This window comes from Cebidichthys violaceus, unplaced genomic scaffold (genome assembly GCF_023349555.1).
Source record: "Cebidichthys violaceus isolate CVI_PGR_0920_01 unplaced genomic scaffold, fCebVio1.0.p SCAF_2, whole genome shotgun sequence".
Lineage (NCBI taxonomy): Eukaryota > Metazoa > Chordata > Actinopteri > Perciformes > Stichaeidae > Cebidichthys > Cebidichthys violaceus.
Genome location: NW_027176372.1, coordinates 18,958,889 through 18,981,736, shown reverse-complemented (window position 1 = coordinate 18,981,736; position 22,848 = coordinate 18,958,889). Strand labels below are relative to the sequence as shown.

Here is a 22,848-nt window from a genome sequence, read left to right as displayed (position 1 = left end):
GTCTATTTGTCATGTTTAACAAGGTGTGGAATCGTTAACTTTAACAAGACGGTCTGCAATTAGCCGACACGTTTGTAAAAGTGAGGAATGCCGTTACGATAACTTGCTGCTACTTTCTAACGTTATGGATCAGTGGTCAGAGAATACTGGACCGAGTCTCTACTTTATCTCTGCACAACCCCCGAATACTGAAGCGCCGGGCTTCAGTCTGGCTGGTTTTATGGTCCTTTGTTTTCACATTCACAGTCTGTCCCTGATTAGTTTTCAGTAACCTTTTACTGCACCAGTGCTTCAATAGTTTTAAGCCCCCACCACTAGTTTTAGTTCATTTAGTAGAATTATTAATGTAGTACAATGTATAATAAGATTCAGCCAAGCAGTTTGTTTGAATTAATTCAGGATTTCATCTAAAGAACATCTAAAAATGATTATAGTTACTTTTTGAGAGACTACTGTACACAAAGTCACTTGCCTCTGCTTTTACAATTTATGGTACTTTACTTCTACTCCTCCTCAGATATATTGTACTTTTTACGACACTAAAAGTATCTAAAGTTAGTAGTTCCTTATGATTCATGTGAGGCCACCAGTAGGAAGGATAAAGTTGTAACTTGTCCTGCAATGATAATTATTGTTTTGCTTTGTGCATTTTGAGTTCATTTAGATAATACATATGTACTTTTACTGAAGTAGAACTTAAATGCAGGACTTTTACTTTGGTAGAGGATCTGAGTACTTCTTCCACTACTGGCAATTCATGCTGCATGTGACACTAAGCAGAGTGTCTGACTTTCATGTGTTTTGCATTTGTAGAATGTGTGTGTGTGTGTGTGTGTGTGTGTGTGTGTGTGTGTGTGTGTGTGTGTGTGTGTGTGTGTGTGTGTGTTTGTTAGCTCAGGAGAGGTTTTAAAAGCGTTGTAGCCGTTCTGAACCACCATTGTCTTATTTAATCCACAAAAGTTTCGTTGTACCCAGATGGTGTGCAAGTTTGGCCATTTTAAATTTTTAATGTACATATCATGACTGCTGAGCAAAAGAATGTGACAAAAACATTTCATATTGAGACTAAACTCAGTAAAAACCTGGGTCACGTCTGTGTTCTATACAGTTTCTGTCCACTAGGTGTCAGACTGAGCCATGACCAAACTGTACAGTTTATTAGACATTTCTGACTCGTCCTGTAGTTCACTATATGAATATGTATTTTACCAGGGAACATGGCGTAGCTACAAAACCCCTCTGATCTCCCGGCCCATTATGAGACTGGAACCAACAGCAGCTTGTGAAGTCCAGTAACATTTATATCCAACATGAACGTTTCTTTTCCATTTTACAGATACTTAAGGATTTTATCTGAAATATTTAACTTATATGCCACAATAAACAGAAGAACAGCATGATTTGTTATGCTTTTATTGAACATAATAAAACAGTGGATGGGTTTATACACACATTACCAACTGTATACACTGTATTCCACTGCCAATCTCGAAAAACAAATTCTGAATTATTCAATAAGTCTTGTCTCAATTGATGCACAAGAAAGGCCACTGGGAACGTGTTGACACAAAAAAGAACGAGGTAACACAAATCTATCTGAACAAAGCTGTTTGAGGGAATAATTAAGGGAAACACATTTTGGTTCAGTGGAAATTTAAGGCAAGTATACATTCTGGTTTGTCCTTCAATATCTACAAGGCACACGCTTATCAAAGTCATTCAGTATTATATAATGCTTCTATAGACCAGCTCACAGTTTTAAACAACAATATAAAAGTTTATTTCCTGTTGCAGAATTCGCTAATATCAACGGCTAACAGAAAATAAATGCGGCCCAATGCTGTTTCCAACCGATACAATTGTGATTAAATGCTCTCTGCAGGTTTCCTCCCTGTTAAACCAAAGTCTCTTTTTGTATCTGCAGCTGTTGCTTTTACCCTTAATGTCACTTTGACTCAGTTTAACTGAATTTCCGTCATCGCTTCATCATTCTGATGCACGTTTTAAAAGTGTAAATTAAGTTGATTAAAATCACACTAGTGGTATAAAAGCTACAGGACAGGATGATCTTTCTGTCTTTGGCATGAGTCTATACATCAGCAACCATTTTTGTTATATATATATATATATATATATATATTTCTTCATCTCAACTGTCTAAATATATCGTAAGCACTACATTTCATCTTCAGATGCTGTTTATGTGAATCACTCCAATGAAGGCGTTATTTAACAGGAAAGCAAGGAAATACATGAAGTACTACTGAAGTAGTAAAACAACCATTCTTCCAGTTTGTCCGTAGAATATAATTCACTGATTGTCATCATTTTTGCACCCTGATTAATCCCATTTTGTGCAAACATCTGCCCTTTGAGTGGGAGAGGACACTGAAACAAACAGTCTGCTTAGAAGGAGCTTGGGAGAGTCATTTCTATTGTACAGAGGATGGTTCTTTAGCAAACATCTGTATTACACAGAAGGAACATCAATGCGCCCGAACGTTGAGTTACAGATGGAGGCGACACTGAGATGCCCGGTGAAGAATGCAGCTGAACAGGGCGAGGATCTGTGTGCGCTGTGAACAATTAACAAGGGCGACGGAGAGAGAAGAGAGAGAATGTGCGGGTGTGTTTTGCTACGCTAGACTCCCGGGCCAGGACACCACAGTCAGTGTGACTTTATTCTTCTGCAGCTTCAGCATGGGGATGAGAGAGGAGTTGTTCATTCCCACCGTTGTGGCTCCATTCACCGCCACGATCTCATCGCCGCAGCTGGAAGGAACCACAGAGCGTTAATGTTGAGCGGGATGAAAGGATGCTCGGGCTGATTACGTGTGGTGTGGGAGTCCAACTGGGCTTCACTTACTTGAGGCGTCCGTCGAAGTGAGCAGGTGTACCAGGCACAATGGTTTTGATGAAGAAAGGCTGCTGGCCGTGGCTCTCCTCGTAGCCGCCGACGATACTGAAGCCCCAGCTCTCGTTGTTGGTCTTCTGCAGGACGATGTCCCGGCACCAGTGCATGGGGCTGAGACGAACCAAAAGGCACAGTCAGAGTCTTTCACATCCCATTGAACTGAATGCACTTCAAGTGGAGGAACAGAATTCAGGCTCTACCTTGGTAATCCCAGCCAGCGAGTCCACAGGGGTGTCCAGTTGAGGGCGTCGTCTCGTGGGTCGTCCACAGCGTCCAGTTCGTCCTTGTTGGCAGCCTCGGCGTCCTGCTCCGAGTCCTCTGAGAGGGTCTGGATGACACGGAGCGCCACCTGGGACTGAGCTGTCTGAGTCTTCAGCACAGAAACGGCCTCGTTGTAGGTCAACTGGGTCAGATCGACACCGTTGATGCTCAGCAGAACGTCGCCTGAGGAAACACACATGAACATTTCATTTAAGAGGATCTCTGTCGTAAAAACAAAGTATACGTCAAAATCAAGCGTTCAAAGTTTCAAAATGCCATTTTTCGTGTAAAACCGATTAGGAAAAAACGTTTTGGGAGGAAAAAAACGTGTTAGTCTTGACGGAGGGAGGAAACGGAGACAAAAGGATGCATTTACAAATTGAAACGGCTTAATGTGGACGTACTCTAAGGCGAGCACATGTTACTGAGTTCAGTGTATTTATTCAAATATTCCCACACAATGAAGAATTACACTCCTTCATGTGCATTCACATTTAGCCACGATTAGAGTTGCAACAATTAGTTGATCAATTGATAGACGGAAAATTCATCAGCAACTATTTTGAAAATCAGTTTTAGTCATTTTAGTAAAAATTCCAGGTTCTCAAATGTGAGCAGTAAGTGAATATCTTCTATCAAAATATACAAAAGATTAATCACAAAATACAACATATAGCGGACATTTTTCACAATTTTATGTCATTTTATGGACTAATTATTTAAAAAAAAAAAAACTTCAGATAATGAAAATAATAATTAGATGTAGCCCTTTCCACAATGAATAACATTACAAAGACAAACTGTATGAAGTATAAAGCTTTCAGTACGAGTTCCTTCTTCAACGTCAAAATCACACATCACCAGATGCTGCTTTGTACCTCTTTTGATGGTGCCGTCCCGGTGAAGACAGCCGACAGGCTGCACACTCGTGATGTAAACGGGCAGACGGCTGCGACAGTCCCTCCCCCCGGCGATGGTGATGCCCAGAGAGAGCCGAGGCTCCTTCTTCAGACTCACAGTCTTCTCCTGGCTGGAAAACCCACCTGGAGGATCCTTTAGGAACAATGAACAAATTAATATGACAAAAGGAGTTTTTACGTAATGATGGGAGGCCATGTTTCACAAATTCTCCACAAGAAGTACAGTTTTATCTTATTTTGTTTGACAAAACACACACACACACACACACACACACACACACACACGAGCCTCTCCACGATCCTGTGACTTAATGGATTCCTCTCACAAAACCACTTGTAGAAACAAATGTGAAACATTTGAGAAGGAGCTGAGAGGTAAGGGTGAAGGTAACGTGTGAGGATCAACACTAAGCTCTCGTAGTGGAAAAGATGTGTGGAAAATGACAGCTTCAGCCAGCCTCCTTGTTTCTCTGTGGAGTCTGTAAACCATCAGAGGGGAAGCATGGGGGGAGGAGGGGGCTCTTCCTCCCCCCAGCAGGGAACCCCCCCCCGCAGCAAGACGAAAAGGCTCGACTCTGCAGGCGAAAGCTAACTGTTACCAGCTTTGATCCTCTGCCACCCAAAGAAACAACCAAAAAACAACAAGACAGTGGCCCTGTAGCAGCAGAGTGAGCAGCACCCCAGGCCTTTTGATCAGGACAGAGGGAGGCCCGGAGAAGGGCTTTCATCTCCGCTCACCGATGCAGGTGTCTGCTCTCAAAGCTTCTCACCCCTAACTTAGGGGGTGTGGGGGGGGGGGGGGGGGTGCTATTCTTTTTACTGACAGTGTATGGTACAAGTGAGTGTGACTGACAAAGGAGCGGTCGTCACAATTACACTGTGTAAACAGAAACATGTAACGTTTGTGAGGTACTGCGAAGCCGGTGGTCAGTGGTGTAAAAGGAAGTTAGAATTCCAGTGGCAAACAGCTGGCAAGGGTCAAAATAAGTGTGGATGGAAATATGTTATTTAAAAAGTAGTTTGAGAATTAGTTTGCGAGGAAGTTTTCTGTGTCACCTTCATGTAGGTGGACCGGCGCCTGAAGTACTGCAGCTCAGGCCTCCTGTTTGCTCTGCTGTGTTGTCCCTCTCTGCTGCTTCCTCCTTCTTCCTGAGCGTCTGCAGGTCTCATCACCACAAAGTTCACACGCACCTCACTCGCCTAAAAGCACACACAAAAAGGAAATTAATAGCACAGCAAATACATATGGCTACTTTCCTGGCAGCCTTTGGTTCATAATAAGTTGAGATAAGATGTACACACAACTTTATTTTGACTCCGATGGCAGCGGAGTCTATGGCAATGTTGACCCATCTTTCACTTCTTCTTTTGAGCAACATATCTGGACAAGAACTATCCAAAAAGCCATGACGCTTTCTGTGGGTGTTCATGGTCCCCAGCGGATTGTTTAGGTGGATTTGGTGACCCTGTGACATCTCCCTTTACTGCCACTATCAGGCCAAAAGATCCTAGAATTGGCATATTTGTTTGGTAAACTCATGCTCTTGAGAGATAAATCCTGTTCAAAGGCCTTTCCTAATGCGCCACGCTCAGCACAATCTTACATGGGTACAATTAGTCGCCCATCTGCTTGTAAGATTCATTGGTCAGCATCTTGTTCGCTCTTATTGATCACTTTTGCATCGTGTGATGAATGCTGCAACTTCTTTTTTTTTTTTTGTTTTTTTACTTCTTGACTTTCAGAACAGTGACTGTTCTGAAAGTCTCTTTTTGATGACAGTGGAAAAACTTACAACAGCCGAATCGTCTTTTTATGATTTAACTACATAATTCATATTATCCTTTGCATATTGTTTGTTTTCTTCGTTTCTCAGCCTCGGTTTGATTTAAAATAAGAAACAAAGTTAATTAGTTTCTGGAAACTATCAATGTACAAACACAGATGAGTTCATTCATGCTCACAGCTACATTACCGCAATAACTACATTTTCAACATACCAAAATGAGTCTTTAAACATAAGACATGCTTTAGAAAATGGTCTTTGCTGCTGTAGAGTGTCACTTGTGGTTAATGTATATACCTGTATGATCTGGGCAGCGCTCTCAGGTGTACCGTGCCTCAGGTCGTGTCCGTTGATGGCCAACACCTTGTCATTGTTCCTCAGTTTTCCGTCTTTGGCTGCTAAACCACCCGACAGCAGGTCCAGGATGAAAACCCCGCTCTCATCCGATTTGCGGATGAGTTTGATGCCGAGCGGTTCGGTGCGCAGACTCTTCATTAGCGTCACCTGCAGGACCGTGCCGGGGTTGTGATTGGAGGTAGCGTTGACGTGGGGACTGTGAGAGGGCTGGGAGGCACTGGAAGTGATGCAAGAGGAAGCGTGATGCTCAGACCGTGGATCCCTCGACTTAAAACCTTTCTCCTGCATCACAGTGAGCCGGAGGAGGGAAGGCTGGCGAAGCACTGAGATGGCTCGGGCGTGGGGGACTGAAGCCAGGCTGACGTCATTCACCTGGAGACACCACAGAGAGAAGAAACAGCAGTCAGTGGTGCAGCAGCATAATCATTGCAGTGAACACTGTAAGTGGATGCTGCCACTAGAGAACGTTTTTAGATGTTTTTTTGTTGAGCAGAGAAGCAAGATTAACTAATTTTGTTTGTAATCAGGCCGAAAAGAGGAACTGTGACTTGATGCTAAAACTTAAAAGCTCCATTTCAATTTGTGCCATCCTACATGTCTGACTTTTATATTATAACTGTATTTCCTGCATCAGAATAATCAGAACTAAAGCAGATACTAGTTACAAGGTATCGTCAGCTTGCCCTTTCTGTTTATAATAAATCCCGTCAGTGATATATGCCTCACAAATCGTGAAAATCGATTCAAGGGGAAGAGTAAGATTGAGTCACTGTATCTTTTTACATCCACCAGCTTTCCACCAAGCCAAAAAAAAAACTGCAGCTAATGTTTCACATCCTGAAGGCAGCATTTTGGATGGCAGGTTTTTGTTTTCATTTCCAGGTTTGGGATTGGTTGGCTTTGGAGGAAAAGCAACATTTTGGAGGACACACTGAAGCAGGAATGCCAGAGCCGAAGCTGAAATAGTCTATGAGCTCGGTTTACAGCGGTACCACATTCTAGGAGAACCGGAGGGTAGAAACACAAGGAGGACAAGAGATAAGAGGAAACCACCACTTATTAAAATCCTCACTTATAGTCTGCACTTCCATTCTCCTCTGAAGGAAAACAAAAGTGTTGGATTAACATTTGATGACTCCAGGTTCTTACTTGGAAAAGTGAAGATTTGTGGATTTGGATCGGAGAAAACAACACGTCACATTGGGCTCTGGGATATGGTAATAAAAATGGAAAAACTACAACCCGATGTCATAAAACTTGGTGGAAGCGTGCTCGATTTCTTGATTTCTTGACACTACCCGCCCTATGAAGCTGGTTGAGGCAAAGACGACTGGTTAAGGTTAGGCATTGGTCAGAGCAGCGGACCTGAACAAATCAGGTTACCAGTACCTTGACGAGGCATCGACACCTGGCCAGTCCTGGTGCTTGAATACTACACTGGACAAATGTAGCAAGGAAACAAGGAAGACACTTAAGGAAGCGGCGTTGGCGGAGGTGTGCCCTCTAAGAGTGCCCCTCTAGTCTCTTAATAACTCTGGTGGTATAGCATCAGATTAAGTCCCCATCATGTTTGAACCCTCTCAAACAGAAAGGTGCTAAGTCAATCAGTGACAACAACAACAACCAGGTAGAGCTGCTTACGCTGACATGTTGGCCCGGGAATATTTACCACGCCTTGTTACCATGGAGCTAAAACTTGTTCATCTTGAATATCTACTCTCCCATGCCCTGCTGCAAAGCACCGTGTTTATAATAGCATGAGAATTCAGTGACGAGGTGTTTATGCTAAAATATTGTTAAGTGAACAGTGTCACGCTACGCCGCCAGGATGAAGACTTGACTTTCCCCGTTGAATTTCTGAGTCGCTCTCACCTCTAAGATATGGTCCCCCGGGGCCAGTCTGCCATCACGAGCTGCCAGCGAGTCTCGGACAATCTCCTGGATGACTATGTTTCCCAGCGGTGTGTCTTTCCCCCCCACGATGCGAAGGCCCAGTTCCTCCTCCGGCTCCTCTCTGAACAGCTCCACCACAATGGACTCGGCCACCAGACTGGACCGCAGGGGGGTGTTGTCTGGAGGGAAGAGGAACAGAGTGGAATAGATATAGCCGTTTATACAAGCACACAGCTTTCCCCTGCAACGACGGATTATTTCAGACATTCACTAACCAAATAAAGTGGTTTGGATCATTTGGCTTCTGTTGGCTTGTTTACAACTTATTATTTCTGACCGCTTGTGTTTCTCTGGTCCCACTTGACTAAGCAAAAGAAACAAAAACAAATGTATATACAGAAACTCTGGAGTAGAACTACCAGTAGAGACATGCACAAAATTACACAATGCTGTGTCGACCAATAACCAGTTTCTGAACTTGAGGGGACTTTGTTTTTACAGTGAAAAGTGAAACACTTCTAATCATCACAATGACATCGTTGAAACGCTCTGAAGTGCACCAAGTATCTCCACATTGTTGATGGGTGCTGATCTGAACGAACACTCAGACCAGTAAGATTTTACATGCTACAGCTAACTCCTCTGCAGTGCTACCAATCTATTTAGTCCCACAAACAGAACGACGCCATGAATTCAGGAGATAGAACGACCTAAATGAAGCAACCTGCTGCCTACAATTTCAACACTCAATGAACATAAAGCTTCATGGCACAATTTAAAAGATCATTGTACTTTCCTTTCAAATTTTAACGGCATACAGCGGTAATCTGATTAAAATAGAGATTATGATGACATAAAGGAAACTTCTCTGCTGACACTGTTTACCAGTTGCCTGGCAATTATGTGTGATGGGAATTTTGGCCCCCGGTTCTGGCTTGCAGGATGCTTTAAAAGGAGATGAGACCAACTGGTTACCACATCTGTGAGCTAATACGTGATCCTACAACCTGGCTGATGATTCACCTGTGACAGACTCAGAATCAAAACCTCGAGGCTAAAAACATCACTAATTCCTGTCTGTGTGTCTCGACATCCACCCACACTAAAAGGCGAAGGGCACAATGATTTAGGTTTTCTGCGATCACTATTTCCGTTCAACCTAGAAACTTCTATAAACATTATTCAGTGTCAAAGAGTTTACCGACCTCCTATCGCAAATCATTTGCATAGAAGTGAGGGTTTCAATGGGCATGTTTGCGTGTACGTGGGTACAAAGAAAACAGAAAAGTTCCTGTTCCTGTGCTGAAAACAGAGAGTGGCTGATACAGTGGTGTCTGTAAGTACCATAAAATGACTCCATACCTTCCTCACTTTCTTCATAGGCAGGGTTAATCAGCCCGGGCTCCGGCTGATCTCTGGTGGGATTTCGGGACTGTGTTGTTGAATGTTTAGCATCACCAGAAGACTCCCCGTCACCCTTACGCCCCTTTAGCTCGTTCCACGAGGGCCTCTTCCTCTTCTCCGCTTCCTCCCTCAGTCTTCTAAAAACAGGACATCTGAGGAAAGATAGGAACATGGAGGAAACTGGTAAAGAGAATGACAATGATGATTTTAAACACACAATCTTTATGATGAAATTAGAAGGGGGGGTGTTCTTAAATGTGCCAGAGATGCATGAACATAAAAAAAATGGAGGTTTAAAAGTGTTTCGAGAGGGCAAAGAGGAGACAAGAAGAGAGGATTTATGCCCAGGATTCAGAAGAGAAGCACAATGCAGATGAGTGGACAGTTTTACTGCATTGCAGTGTGTCTGGGTGAGACACGTTCAGTCTGATTAAGTCAGTCAGAGTGCTGGGACTGCTGCTTGTTCTTCATGCCTGAACTTTGCCTCCTCATTGTTTGCTCAGTGAGGCTGCAGCAGGACTATCTGCCACCCACAACTGACTGCGTCATGGCTGGCCACCGGGATGATAAGCACCACACCGGCCATGTGAAAAACAAGTCGACTGACCCGCACATCCCCTTGAGCTCAATAATTGGCAGTTTCTGTGTCAATAGAGGGACTGAGCTACCAGGAACACGGCTTCAAGAAGAGGCAAACACATGAAGAAGAGGAGGACAGTTATTTTACATTGTTGAGAAGTAGTACGAATTATTTTGTCATGACTGAAACGTTAGATCTTATGTTTACCTTAAAGTGGGGACGTGTGCATGCAGTATATGTATATGGGGGTATCAGAAGTTTAACACACTTTAAGGAGTAGTTTGACAATTTGGGAAATACACTAGTCATCTTTTGTGCTGAGTGAGATGAGAATAAGTTAAATTCTTTTAGTTTTACACTTCAATTTTATATGGATTAAACATAAATGTGTGAATTTGTGAACTTAAGAGGTGGAGGTAGGCAGACATCTCCCCATGCTTTCAGTCCTTATGCTGAGCTAAGCTAGCTGGCTGTAGCTTCATATCGAACCGACAGATATGATGGTGATATCAATCTTCTCATGTACCTGTGGGAAAGAAAGTGTACTCCCCAAAATATGTCAAACTATTCCCTTAATGACCACATGACCGGTGATATATTACTTTGCATTCCCGTCTAAAATAATACACATCGTCGTGACCGATCATTTCAGCCGTGTAAAGGTTTACCAATATCCACTAAACCTGCTGTCATGACCTGTCGGCATCCCATCCAGAGTCTTACCTGTTGTGCAGGTGAGGCTGCAGCTCACAGCGCTGCATCTGCTGCTGACACTCCGCGGAGTGGGGACACATCACAGTCAGCTTGTCCAGCAGGTTCCTGACCAGCAGGCTGGAGGGACGGCATTGATGCAACTGCAGCCGCAGGCGGTCCACGGGGCAGAAGTCCTGCTCTTTCAAGAAGTTGTTCAGACAATGAAAGCAGTACGTGTGGCCACAAGGGGTGTCCATAGGTCTGAGGAGGGGCTGCAGGCAGATGTGGCAAACCAGTTCATCGTCCACCTCATCCTGGTACTCATACAGGTGGCAGTCCAAGCCCTCGTGCTGCTGGCCACACTCCTTACACACCCGCGCCCACGACAGACCCGCGGTGCAAACGCTGCCTGCGACTTTGGTTTCCGTTGTAGCCATTGGCTGAAGAGAAGATCAGTCCAAACTTCTCTGGAAATGATCAGCGCCCTCTTATATCCTTAAAACCGTGTCTGGTCATACATCTATGTCTGCATGTCCAGAGCTAAAAATCCATTAAAAACGAAAATGAAACGATGATCCCAGAGTCAACAACGTTATCTTCACGTCTTCATTTTGATTTTCTGTTGAGAGAGAGAAACACAGATTGGTGTAATGTAGAAGTTGGACTGTTCCTCCTCATACTGGCCAGCTCCACAGGAAATGACAAATCCACAGAGCAGCAGCAATATGGCAGCAAGCTGCAGCTGCTTCCTCTCAGCTAGTTTCCTGAGGGACAAAAGGAATTCTCATCTCAGCTAAAAGTCAGCGTGCTGCACACTGAGAGGGCTAAACTCTGTGAAACGAGGCAAGAGGAAAAAAACGGACTAAAGTCAAACCCCTGCTAATGTGAAGGAACAAAGGCACGGCACTACAGCAGAGTAAGAATTTTGAATGAACTGGGCAGAAATGCAACCCCCATCACTAATGACCCCTTGCTCTCAATCGGCAGTAGTCTCCATCCCTTTGTGCGGCTCCTAATCTCCTTTAATTCTCTCATAAGGAGAAAGCTGATTAGGATCACATTCTTTGGAGAAACTTTTGGCCACACTTATGAACAAATATATCAAATAAATTGACATATCATAAATTACACCAAATACATTACGCAAGATCTCATCAAATCTATCTTGTAAGATGAATTGCAGCCATTAAAACAGCGTGTGTATGGATTTATTAACTGCTCACTATGGTTAGAAGCAAAAAAGTGCCATTTAGTTGCCATTAGTAGCTTTCGTACGACGGGTTATTTGTGCCTCTAATGCATCTCAGGAGTGTTGTGCTGGACACTTTCACAGGCATCATTTTCAAAAGACTTCATGCGGTCAAGTGGCACAAAAATGAACAAACACCAGAACAGAAAGATATTCTCTTGCACATTACCACATACAAAAAATAAAGAAAAACAAAGCCTCTACAATTCACTAGTTTCCTCTCTCTATGTGACCCCAGTCCAAAATTTCAGTCACAAAAAGACAGCTTTATCTTGAATGATATTGCCTTGGAGCGACTCACCCGAGCTGATATCTTTGTTGTCAAGCACCTCGTAGCCACCGCACGCAAACACGAGACTCTAACCTCACAGCTGCCTGAAGCCTGAATGAAACCAGAGCCCTGCCTCTCCAGCAGCACACCGTCAGAATAATGTCTGTGTGTGTGTGTGTGTGTGCGGACGCATATTTGTGTGCATGAGCGTGGATGCGTACGAGCTCTGACTGCACTGGTGTAAGTAATGCAGTGGGGGATTGGTGTAACTAGGCAGAGTGAAAGGAAAGTGTGTGGATGTGTGTGTGTGTGTGTGTGTGTACATGGGAATGTTTGGGTGTGTGTTGAGGGGGGGGGGGGGTTGCGCTCAGACTGCTGATGTTGCACTACTACAGGTAAAGTGCTCTCAGTAGCTGGACGACTGATTGCATGCAAACACACAACACCCTCTGGAAAAATGTGTGTGTGTGTGTGTGTGTGTGTGTGCACGCCTTTCAACATACGTGCACACTGGCTGAGGTCACACAGGCCTTCTTTCTCTCTTTGTCTTCACTTTGTACAAGTGATACCTCGTCCTGTAATGGATAGGGGGTCATGGATCCTGTAGCACAGAGAGGGGAAGCTCAGTGGAAACCAGGCTGTGTTCCATTTATTTGGAAATCAAATGATGTGGTGCAAGAATGTATACCCAAGGTGTGTTATTTGCTCTGTGATAAAGTGATGAGCTGGGAGTGCACCCGACGGGTCCCACTGAGGATGAAGCATGTCTTCATTAGAGGCGAGGTCATCTTCACAGGAAGACATACGGCGACCCTGGAGATGACCGGTACCCTCGTGCTTACCGAGTCTGAAGATGGCCGCCTCTGAGGCTATCTATCACCGTCCACCACTTCCACACTGACACAGCAGTAAATATCTCCGTGTTTCTCAAGGATACGGCATGACGTCAATAAACGGCGCTCGTCTTTCTTCAGATCCTCCTCGTGAAATGGAGACTCGGATGAGTCGATTGATTGATTAGTCAGTGAATCGATTGGTTGATTTATCATTGACGGCCTTTTAAATGCAAGCGTTGCTCCGCTTCTCTGTTTTATATCAAGTGAATATTTTTAGGTTTTGGACTGTTGGTCGGGCACCTTGGTCTGGGTAGATTGTGATGGGCATTGTTTGACTGTTTTTTTAAATTTCCAAAGTCAAACGATTAATAGAGCGATGGAAAGTAAGTGTTGCAGCTCTAAACTGAATATCTTTGGGTTTTGAACTGTTAGTCAGAGAAAAAAGGCAATCTGAGGACATCCTCATGGGACATTTTTCCGCCATCAGTCATCTACTGTGTCAAGAAAAATCCTCTAGTCTTGAGTTTCCCTGAGAAAGTCTCTCTCTATATCACCATTAATCTACCTCAACATCACAAGTACAAGTACCAAGTTTAATCCTAATCCTACACTAGAGCGAGAACATTATTTCACAGGAATCCCACACTTAAAGAAACATTTTAGATTATTGTTAAAGTTCATGTGTGTGAAACCAACACAAGACAGCTTTACAATAGGCAGTAGAAATATGTTTTTACAGGTTTAGAGAAAACCAGAGCTGCTCAATACGACCAGCCTTAACGCCTCAAAATGCCTTGTAATCATGTGACAGTCTTAAGCTTTCGCGGGAAATGTCCGTGACCCTACAGCGTCCTCCAGTCTCCCAGAGGATTACGAGAGCCTCGAAGCCGAGCCAAAATCACTCGCTTTGATGGTCGATATGGGTGAGTCACATGTGCGGCCTGCCACACCCTCAGCGAACGCAGGTGAAATAATTTCTCCATGAGACCATGAGACAGGAGGCGTGTCTCGTCTACCTCTGTCTTACACCAACGTCTGGTACTACCGACATACCGTCAATAAATACAGAAAACATAAAATGAATCAAATTGCTACCCAGAGGTGAATGAGAGTTAATCGTCAGTGTTTGAGTATTACACAATCAAGTAAAGAGCTCCAGCACGTCTAAGGTTAAACCTTTATGGCATCAATTAAACATTACATTAAAGTTACATGGATATTTTCTCTAATAAGTAATTAAAATACCATCTATTTATCCATTTAGAGGGCTATTCGAACATTATGTAACTGGCATAGAAACAACATGCAAAGTATGCTGCTTTACAAAGAACAATATTTGCATTGTATTTCTGTATGCAGGGAATCCTCAACAACACAAATCCTCTGAGTGACATCAAAACCTTTATTCTCCAAAGTGTTTTCCACTTCCATTGTCAGCCTCGCTGCAGACTCTCGCGTGGTTTGGTACGAGTGTCTTGCCCACACGTCACACGCGGAGGTTAAGCTTATATTCACATACCAAAACAAACACCACCCATGGTATTAACTTATCATCAGCCATGGATGTTACCTTCGTATTCAGCATGACGGGAAGAAGGTAACCGTAATGAGTGTTATTATTCAGCTGATGATTGATTTTTTTTTTTTTTTTTTTTACGCAAACAAAGCTGGTTTGGATCTGTATTTTCCAGACCACAAAAAACGTATTCATCTCCACATTGTATGACACTGTGATGACCCTCTCTGAGCAGGCCGCTCCCTGCAGGAGCCTGGTGGGAGGAGTCGGGTCATCAGGGAGCTTCAGCTCACCTGGTTTGGCTGCAAGACTATAAAAGCTGGTGGCAGTCGGTCAATCATTCTCTGCACCTGGCGTGTTTTGTTACATCTAGTTTATCGCCACACTAATTCCCCTTCTAGTTATGTAAACGACACGTCTTTTTAGTTACAACTCATGTGTGGTATCCCCTCCTTTGTCCAGCCTTGAGCTGGGTTTTGACAAATTGGAGGCTCGTTTGGGATCAAATGAACCACTTTGGTAAGATGGAGTCCAGGCTGTGTGGTCATTTGGACTGGTGTGGTTTGTGGTGGTGCTACCTTCCTGTGACTATGGGGGGTTTGGTAACTTGTATGTAGAGATGTGGGCTTAAAATTGCAGACTGTGCCTACTTTAAAATACAAATGTTGGGCGTATCATCAGCATGAGTCTTGGTTTCTTACGAGGCAGAGCAATATTCCACTCTTGTCTCTTTGTTAAAATGTTACTCAATTGTGCATTTTGTGTCTTTTTGGTTCCTGAAGTTCTCCCCCATTTAGTTTGTTGACTTGATCTCTTAAAGTGGCAGTAAAAGTGAGTACAGCTGTGCTCTTGTTCATGTCTGTGGCTTTCTGGGGGAAACTGCACTGCAGGGACATTCTGGACCCACTGGTTTCCAGTGAATAGGAGCCCACCTATCAGTAACTACCTGAAGACAAGGTGGGGTTTGTATAGTTGGCAGTATGTCAGATGGTTTTAGATTTGGTTTGCATCAGGTTTGGTTCATGGTAAGGTTAAGTTGCCTGCCTCTTTGGTAGTGTTGTGTGGCTGGCCTTGACACCCACTATGGTCCCGCTATAACTATGATTGTCCCCCTCTTCATCTCAAAGATGCTTCCTCCGATACCAAGGTTTCAGATATCTGAGGGTGGATAACCTGAAGGTAAGAAGTTTTAAAGAGACTGAGGACTTCACAAACTGGTGGCAGTCAGTCTCTCTCCCTCTGGCTTCCACTCTGTAATAACATTTAGTTTCTTTACACAAATTCCCCTCTGTTTAAAATAAACTTTAGTTACAACATGTGTGTGTGTGTTCTCTCCTCTTTTGTCCAGCCGGCTTGGACCTCACATACACGTGCATGAATGTGCTTTAAATTCCCATGTTGCTTGTGAGACAGTAGTTATTTAAAATTAAATGTCACAAGTACTGTTGCAAGCAGCCATTGAATTCTGAGTTCAGAATCTCCCCGAGGACAGACTTTCAAAATAAAGGCTAAAGATAGTGACTTGACTAAAATAGTACAGATTACACTTGTCAAACAACTCAAGTACAAAACCTTGTGTTTGAAGACTGATCTTTGAAGTAGCTGCACATAATCTCAATAGATGTGGCCAATTTTAACATTTGTCTATTTTTAAGCGACCCCAATACTAAAGTAAAAACTGGGTATGCAGACTGTCTCCTTGACTAACATATAAGCAGCATCGTAACATTAAAACTGGTCAAGGTGGAAAAATGTAACTCATGCTTTTAGTATAAGCTAAAAGAATGCATCTGATTCATATACAATATTGCTATTCTGTTATATTGCTGTACATTTCCCTATTTATATACCCTGAGTATCATTACCTAACAATAGTCTGTGCGCTGGTAAACAGTAAACGATTTTTACTGTTATTAGTCACATCATACCACTGTTGCCGTCTTCAATTACTCAGTTTGTATACCTTTTACTATTCATATCCCCATCACGTGATCAATACAGATTTATATTAAACTGATCATGTTTAGTATTTAAAACATTTCATCAGTAACTACAGCATTCTCACAAATGTAATGTAAAGCCTATGTTTCCTGCTGATATGTATGAAGTAACCTTAAATAGAAATGCTCAAAGTACACTTGTGTAAATGTACTTTACTCCTCACCACTGACTGTAACCATTTAAATGTAGTATGTCCAGGTACTCTGCAGAGATACCCTTCAGTACATGGGGAGTGGGGGAGAAGCCACTCAATAACAGCAACAAGGACATTTGTAATCACTTTGCCTGGATGTGTGTTGTCACTGGGACCATAAATAACTCACTGCCCCCCCCCCTCTCTTGTCAGCTCACGACTGCTGGTTTGGTCCTAATCACTCGAGCACGATGTGACGGATCGAGATGACAGAAGAGGTACTGACGCTTAGCCTTCACGGGTATCCGGTCAGCTGGACGGTGTCACGGTTAAAACATGCGTTAACATGGCTTCACCTTCAGCTCGTAACCTGCTGAGACAGCGCTAACTGCTACACACCTTGAGCACAATAACTCACTTTAAATGAGTGAATGTGTGCCTCTCAATACATCTGTATTCAACCATTAAACGCATATTAAAATGTTAAAGCAGCCGTGTTGGTCTGGTTACATATAAACGGGACAGAATTGGCTCAAGTGGAGACCGAAACTCTCCTTACCTGTGTGAAGGTTGTTTTCCGGAAGCAGCTAGCTAACGTTCACGTATCGCTAGCTTGAACAAAGAGCACTGTGAACTCACTGAATATAAAACAAACACTATTAAAAACAATGGACAGCTTCTTCAACCGACGAGGATTTATGACTTCTTCTTTCTTTCTTTTTTTCTTTTTACCGCATTGCTGTGGTTGAGTTCTCCCCGCCTGATGTCCCCCAGGTGTAGTTCAACCTACCGGAGAGGACTGGGCGACTTTCCCAGTTTCGAGCAAACATACTTGGAAGCCAAAAAAAAAAAAAAAAAAAAACGCCGTTCAGCAGCACAGGAAGAAGTCCATGCAGGTGAACACGCAGTACTGCTGTTACTGAATCTATCCAAAATGGGGTTCTCAGTCACTTATAACATAGATGACTCGCCTGTCTCCAAAGTAATACATAACCAATATAATCTTGCATGCAGAATTGTACATTAAAAAAAAGTACTTTACCCAAATTCTGTTGCATGTTTTATTCTGCTTAGCCCAAACTCATTATACAATGTCTTCAGTGGTAGAAGTATTCACATCCTGAAATACCACAGTATAAAAGTTCTGCAATCAAAATGTTACTGTAACTTAACAGTTTGTATGATCAGCTAAATGTAGGCTACTTATGTCAAAAGTATGGGATTATAATGGTGCATTGATGTGTACGTCACATTTATGTTGCAGCTGGTATATTAATTTAATTTACTGGGTATTTTAACCTATAATTTCCAATTAAGTTAATTTATATTAATTTAAATGTGCAAAGTAACTAAAGCTATGAAATGTAGTGGAGTAAAATGTACAATATTTCCGTGGAGTAGAAGTTTAAAGTAAAATGAAAAACTTGAGTGAAGTACAAGTACCTCAAACTTGTACTTAAGTAAATGTACTTAGTTACTTTCCACCACTGCTTAAATGACTGAGGTGCTGATTACAATTATACTGTTCAATTTCTATCTTCCTGTAAATTATTCTTTGTGTAACACAGAGCAACTCCAGACCGGTGTCAAATTCCTTGTATGTGTACACATACATGGCCAATAAAGCTGATTCTGAATATTTTACAAACTTTGTTTTTTATGTAAAAATCTTAATTTGAAAAATAGCAACACAATACTGTCAAATAAATGTAGAGGAGTAAAAAATACAATATTTCTTGCTAGACTAAACTGTGGAGTTATTCAGCTGAGACACAATAAAACAAGAGCTTTGGAAATAGAAAATGACAAGAGTGAGATACTGGAGAGTCGTCTGTGACAATACTTTTTACACACATTTTATATATTAACATACATTGTTTCAAGTGGTTGTCTTCCAACGCTGATTTTGCTGTCATACAGAGTGAATAATCATATATTATGTAAATGGAAGACACATAAGCGGAAAAAAAACAAAGTAGCTCTTTAGCTGTGATTATTCTGAAACAATTTGACATGTGTTCATCTAACTGTATAATTGTAATCGGCTCTTTAGTCATTTAAGCAGTGGTGGGATGTACATTTACTCAAGTATATATACATAAGTACAAGTTTGAGGTACTTAAGTATTATTTTATGCTATTTACATTCCACTACAGCTTGGAGGCAAATATATTTTTTCTGTACTCCACTACATTTATTTGACAGTTTTAGTTACTTTGTATACGTATATGTTTATAGGTCAAGATATCCTGCAGTACATTAAGTAATTAGACATATTTAACAGCTCCAACATTAGAGTGATGAACACACTAATTACGATCCAGTGATATAATACTTGATTCTGAAATGGACCATTCTACTTAGTGAGTGCTAGTTTTACCACTTTAAGTAAAGTGAGTCGAATACTTTTGTTCTTTTACTTGAGCTTTTGAATGCAGAGCTTTTACTTGTAACACTGTATGTCCACATTTACTAAGTAAAAGATCTGAATTCTTCTTCCACTACTTAATCTAAGTCACTGTAAACACAGTTGAAATAGCTTTTCAAACTTCCTGTCTTATCAAAACATCTGTGAGTGAACACCTGGATGATGCTGAATAGAAAAATACCTCTATAGTTTTGGGACTGTGGCAGTTAAAAGGACAGTGACACGCGAACACTCGGTGTAAAGCACCATACCCCCTGCAGAATAGAAGGGAAGTCTCTGTGCCATAAAACTTCTCTGTGAAAGCCTGTTTCCCCCAGGATTTATAGCGGTGGTAGGAAACCTCAATACAAAGTGACATTTGCTGATACAAGCTCACAGAATGAGACACTCCATTGTGGCAATACAGAGATCAATTGGTCTGTATTTCATAAAACAGCCAGGAATTTAAGATGTTTTCCTATCAGTATTAACTGAATTATAGAATGAATGGAAAGTTAAATGATTTGCCTCCTGCCTGAATAAAACAATAATTTACATACAGGTTTCATTGACCATCATACAACAAATAATTCCCAAAGATGAGCCAAAAATGTATTTTTTGTAACGGAATAGATTTGAATGTTAGTGAAAAGATTTAAGACAATACAGTTTTAAGATTTCATTTAAATTTCCAAAAAAGGCCAAATTTGCCTCAATGGGTTTTAGAACATGTGACACAATGGGTTTTAGAACACGTGACACACTTGATTCTGATAAGGAAAAACTTCAGCATTCTAAATTCTAAATCAGTATGAATCACTGTTTTCAACAAGTTGACAGCTCAATGGTTCCTGACAGATGTGGACTGGATGTGAGGATTTCCTCTGACTTCTATCGGCATAGATGAGAAAGAGTGACACCATGTGTTCAGATGAGGTATCATATCTGAGATGCTTGAAATGCTCAGAAATGTACGTGTTTAATGGCAATTTATTGTGGATTGATTTTACTTGGCAGAGTAATGAATGAATTGATAATGAGACTGAAGTTAAGCTTTCACTTATCGTAACATCAGAAATTCCAATGACTTTGCCGATTGAAGATGTTTTGTAGACGTCCGCTGTGTGTAACTGTCTTTTGGTTGGCCTTGGCTGCCTTTTGTTTTGGGTCTAATTTTAAGTCACAATGTTGATTTTGGTCGTCTTCTGATGGGAAACTTGGAAGTGGGGTGAAAACACAAGAGACAAGATAAACACTGAGCTACAATACATCCTGCAGCTCTGTCTCTCTCGCACACACACACTCACACACAGACACACACAGACACACACACACACACACACGCACACTGTTTGAGCTGCGGTACCAACAAACAAGAAAGAGGCTGTTTGTCTTTCCTGGGATCAGTAAACATCCTCAACACAAACAAGTTCCTCTGGAGTGAGAGAGGAGAAACTCACACCGTCAGGGCAGCTGCACTCTCACTCCAGCACGGCCTTTGATGTCCTTCAGAGAGAGCTGATAATGAAGGCCCCTTACATCTTAATTCTTTTAATTGGAGCGTGGATGTAACAGGTTGCTGATACTTTGCTGTCGTTGTCTTGGCTTGATGTGAACTGAGGATGAAAAAATAAATCATATTTTCGATTTTCAAGTTGTGAGGAGAAACTAAAAGATAGACAACTGAAAATAATCCAATTATACAGTATCTCCAATATTTTAGTTATCGTCAACACATCTCACAGAAAGGCCAAAACCAACAGTTCTTTAGTCTGTCTGACAGACTGAAAGGGTAAAATCATTTTCTAAAACCGCTGAGCTGAGCACTGTAGTTTATAGTGAACATTACTCAAACAGGAGTAAATAGTTGGGGACTTTTGTCAACTGCAGAGTGTTACACATTTGGTGAGTATTTTACTGCAGCAGGAAGATGTTCCAGGGGATTGACTCAAAATAAAGTCATTGTGATGAAGGATGTCAGCCAGTGTAACGGTGCGGCTCATTGAGATTTATGGCACAGACAAAAAGCAGAGTTTAGATACAAAGACGATACTTTCATTTAGGTATTTTTCATCCGGTTTATTGAGAAATAAAAAAGGTTGTAGAATATCATCCAACATGTCCTTAAACTTCAAAGTACTACATCTCACTGAGCTGTGTTTGGTGAAAGAGGGTGAGGCTTTAGATACAAATAGATGTGTTTCAGATCTTTTGTTTCTAACTGTTGCTAAGAAACCGAGGACACTTAAACGCTGCAGCAGCTTGCTAACCTCCCCTCTGGCCACACCAGGCTCAAAAAGTCCCTCCTCCGTCTTGCCCTGGGTGAGACAGCAAAGCATTTGGTTCAGGCCACAGCTTGCACTGCAGCCTCAGGTCCTGTCTGGCCTCCACATGACGGCTTTAATCAGTGACTTTTGAGACAAAACATAACATAAAAACAGATTTAGGGGATTGGCTTGAGCAAAAATAAGGCATTATTTGTGCTTTCTGGTTTAAAAAAAGACGCTAAATATGTAAAGAATGCTACTACAGGGTGAAATCCTGAGGACAACAGGTCAGGTTTGAGTGTGTGCATCAGCAGAGTCTTCCCAGTCTTCCCTGTGTAAATATGCTTAGCACCAGATGATCTTCAAGGGCTCGCTTGTTTGTACCTGCCGCGTCGTTCTGCTCGTCCACCCAGCATGACACCCTGTAGCCCAGAATCAGCTCCTCCGACATCAAAAGACCTTGGTGATTCTTATCAGATAATATTCTTGTCCACCTTCCCTCCCCTTTGAATCCAGCCTCCTCACACTGTTGACCTGAACCATGCGCACTGTTCCTTGCGGCCCTTTGGCCTTTCCTCTTCTTATCACCATGATGGCCAGACCGTGATAAGGCAGGTCCAGCCTCGGGATAGAAGGAGGGTACTGTCCACTCTTCTAAAACTTCACAGTTGCGTAACTCGGACACTTCAGGGCAGTAAAGAGGTTATCTCAGCTCCGTGTATGCGGTACGGTGTTTTATACACTCGCAAAAATGTGCAGGTCAGATTTCTCTCGCCATGCAAATGACAGTAACCATGAAAGTGTTCTGATTTGTACATTGTAGATGGATGTAAGTGTCTACACAGAAAAAAGAAGCATGTCAGTGTTGCTTTAATATTGTACTTTGAGTGTTGTAGGTATCATTTTGGTGTTCTGCTTCTGCGAATTTGAATCAGGACAACATCTGATTGTCTTGCTGTCATCCTCTTAGTTCAAAAAGGCTGAAACCTGCTCCGACACTCCAATACATTTTTTTTTTTTTAACACTGACATGTGACACCCATGCATCCGTCTCTCAGTGTTGGATGCATTTATAAGTATGCAGGCTGAGCAGACAGACAGGGAGGACTGGTGTCCAAAGTCACGACCCTGCCCTGACCTGGATGAAGGAAATGGTCACGCTGCTCGAGACAAAGCAGGGCAAAGGAGAGTCTGAGGGGCTGGCTGGTCAGCCTCCAACAATGGGTCCGTGCTCTAAGACCGCGGGCCACACAAAGGCCAGAGAAACCCCCTCCTTCCCACTCCCACATTGCAATAGAGCTGGCATTTCACACTGGCCTGTGAACAGCCATTCAATCAAACTACTGTTTAACCTGACCCCTG

General features: G+C 42.3%; 1 protein-coding gene across 3 annotated transcripts; it reads right to left on the bottom strand.

The window, feature by feature from the left end:
• Positions 1-1,397: 1,397 nt before the first annotated feature.
• On the bottom strand, positions 1,398-17,620 carry lnx2b (ligand of numb-protein X 2b). Of its 3 annotated transcripts, XM_068715004.1 has the most exons (11): positions 17,372-17,620; positions 12,830-12,927; positions 10,837-11,425; positions 9,492-9,685; positions 8,109-8,308; positions 6,177-6,608; positions 5,152-5,295; positions 4,054-4,228; positions 3,115-3,358; positions 2,867-3,025; positions 1,398-2,772 (listed from the first exon to the last, which is right to left on the bottom strand). In XM_068715004.1, exons 3-11 carry the CDS (start codon positions 11,241-11,243, stop codon positions 2,637-2,639), a joined length of 2,091 nt encoding a protein of 696 aa, XP_068571105.1. In that variant the 5' UTR covers positions 11,244-11,425; positions 12,830-12,927; positions 17,372-17,620; the 3' UTR covers positions 1,398-2,636. The 3 variants fall into 3 exon arrangements, with proteins under 3 accessions (XP_068571105.1, XP_068571104.1, XP_068571106.1); XM_068715003.1 differs by lacking the exon at positions 12,830-12,927; XM_068715005.1 differs by lacking the exons at positions 12,830-12,927; positions 17,372-17,620 and adding an exon at positions 12,357-12,441.
• Positions 17,621-22,848: the final 5,228 nt, after the last annotated feature.

What these genes read in the sequence shown, in the direction of transcription:
- lnx2b (XM_068715004.1), bottom strand. Translation starts at nt 11,243, where the DNA reads ATGGCTACAACGGAAACCAAAGTCGCAGGCAGCGTTTGCACCGCGGGT. An exon ending in CAGCCTCACCTGCACAACAG is followed by an intron (nt 9,686 to 10,836) that starts GTAAGACTCTGG and finishes ATCTTTCCTCAG; the next exon opens with ATGTCCTGTTTTTAGAAGAC. An exon ending in GCCGGTCCACCTACATGAAG is followed by an intron (nt 4,229 to 5,151) that starts GTGACACAGAAA and finishes TTGTTCCTAAAG; the next exon opens with GATCCTCCAGGTGGGTTTTC.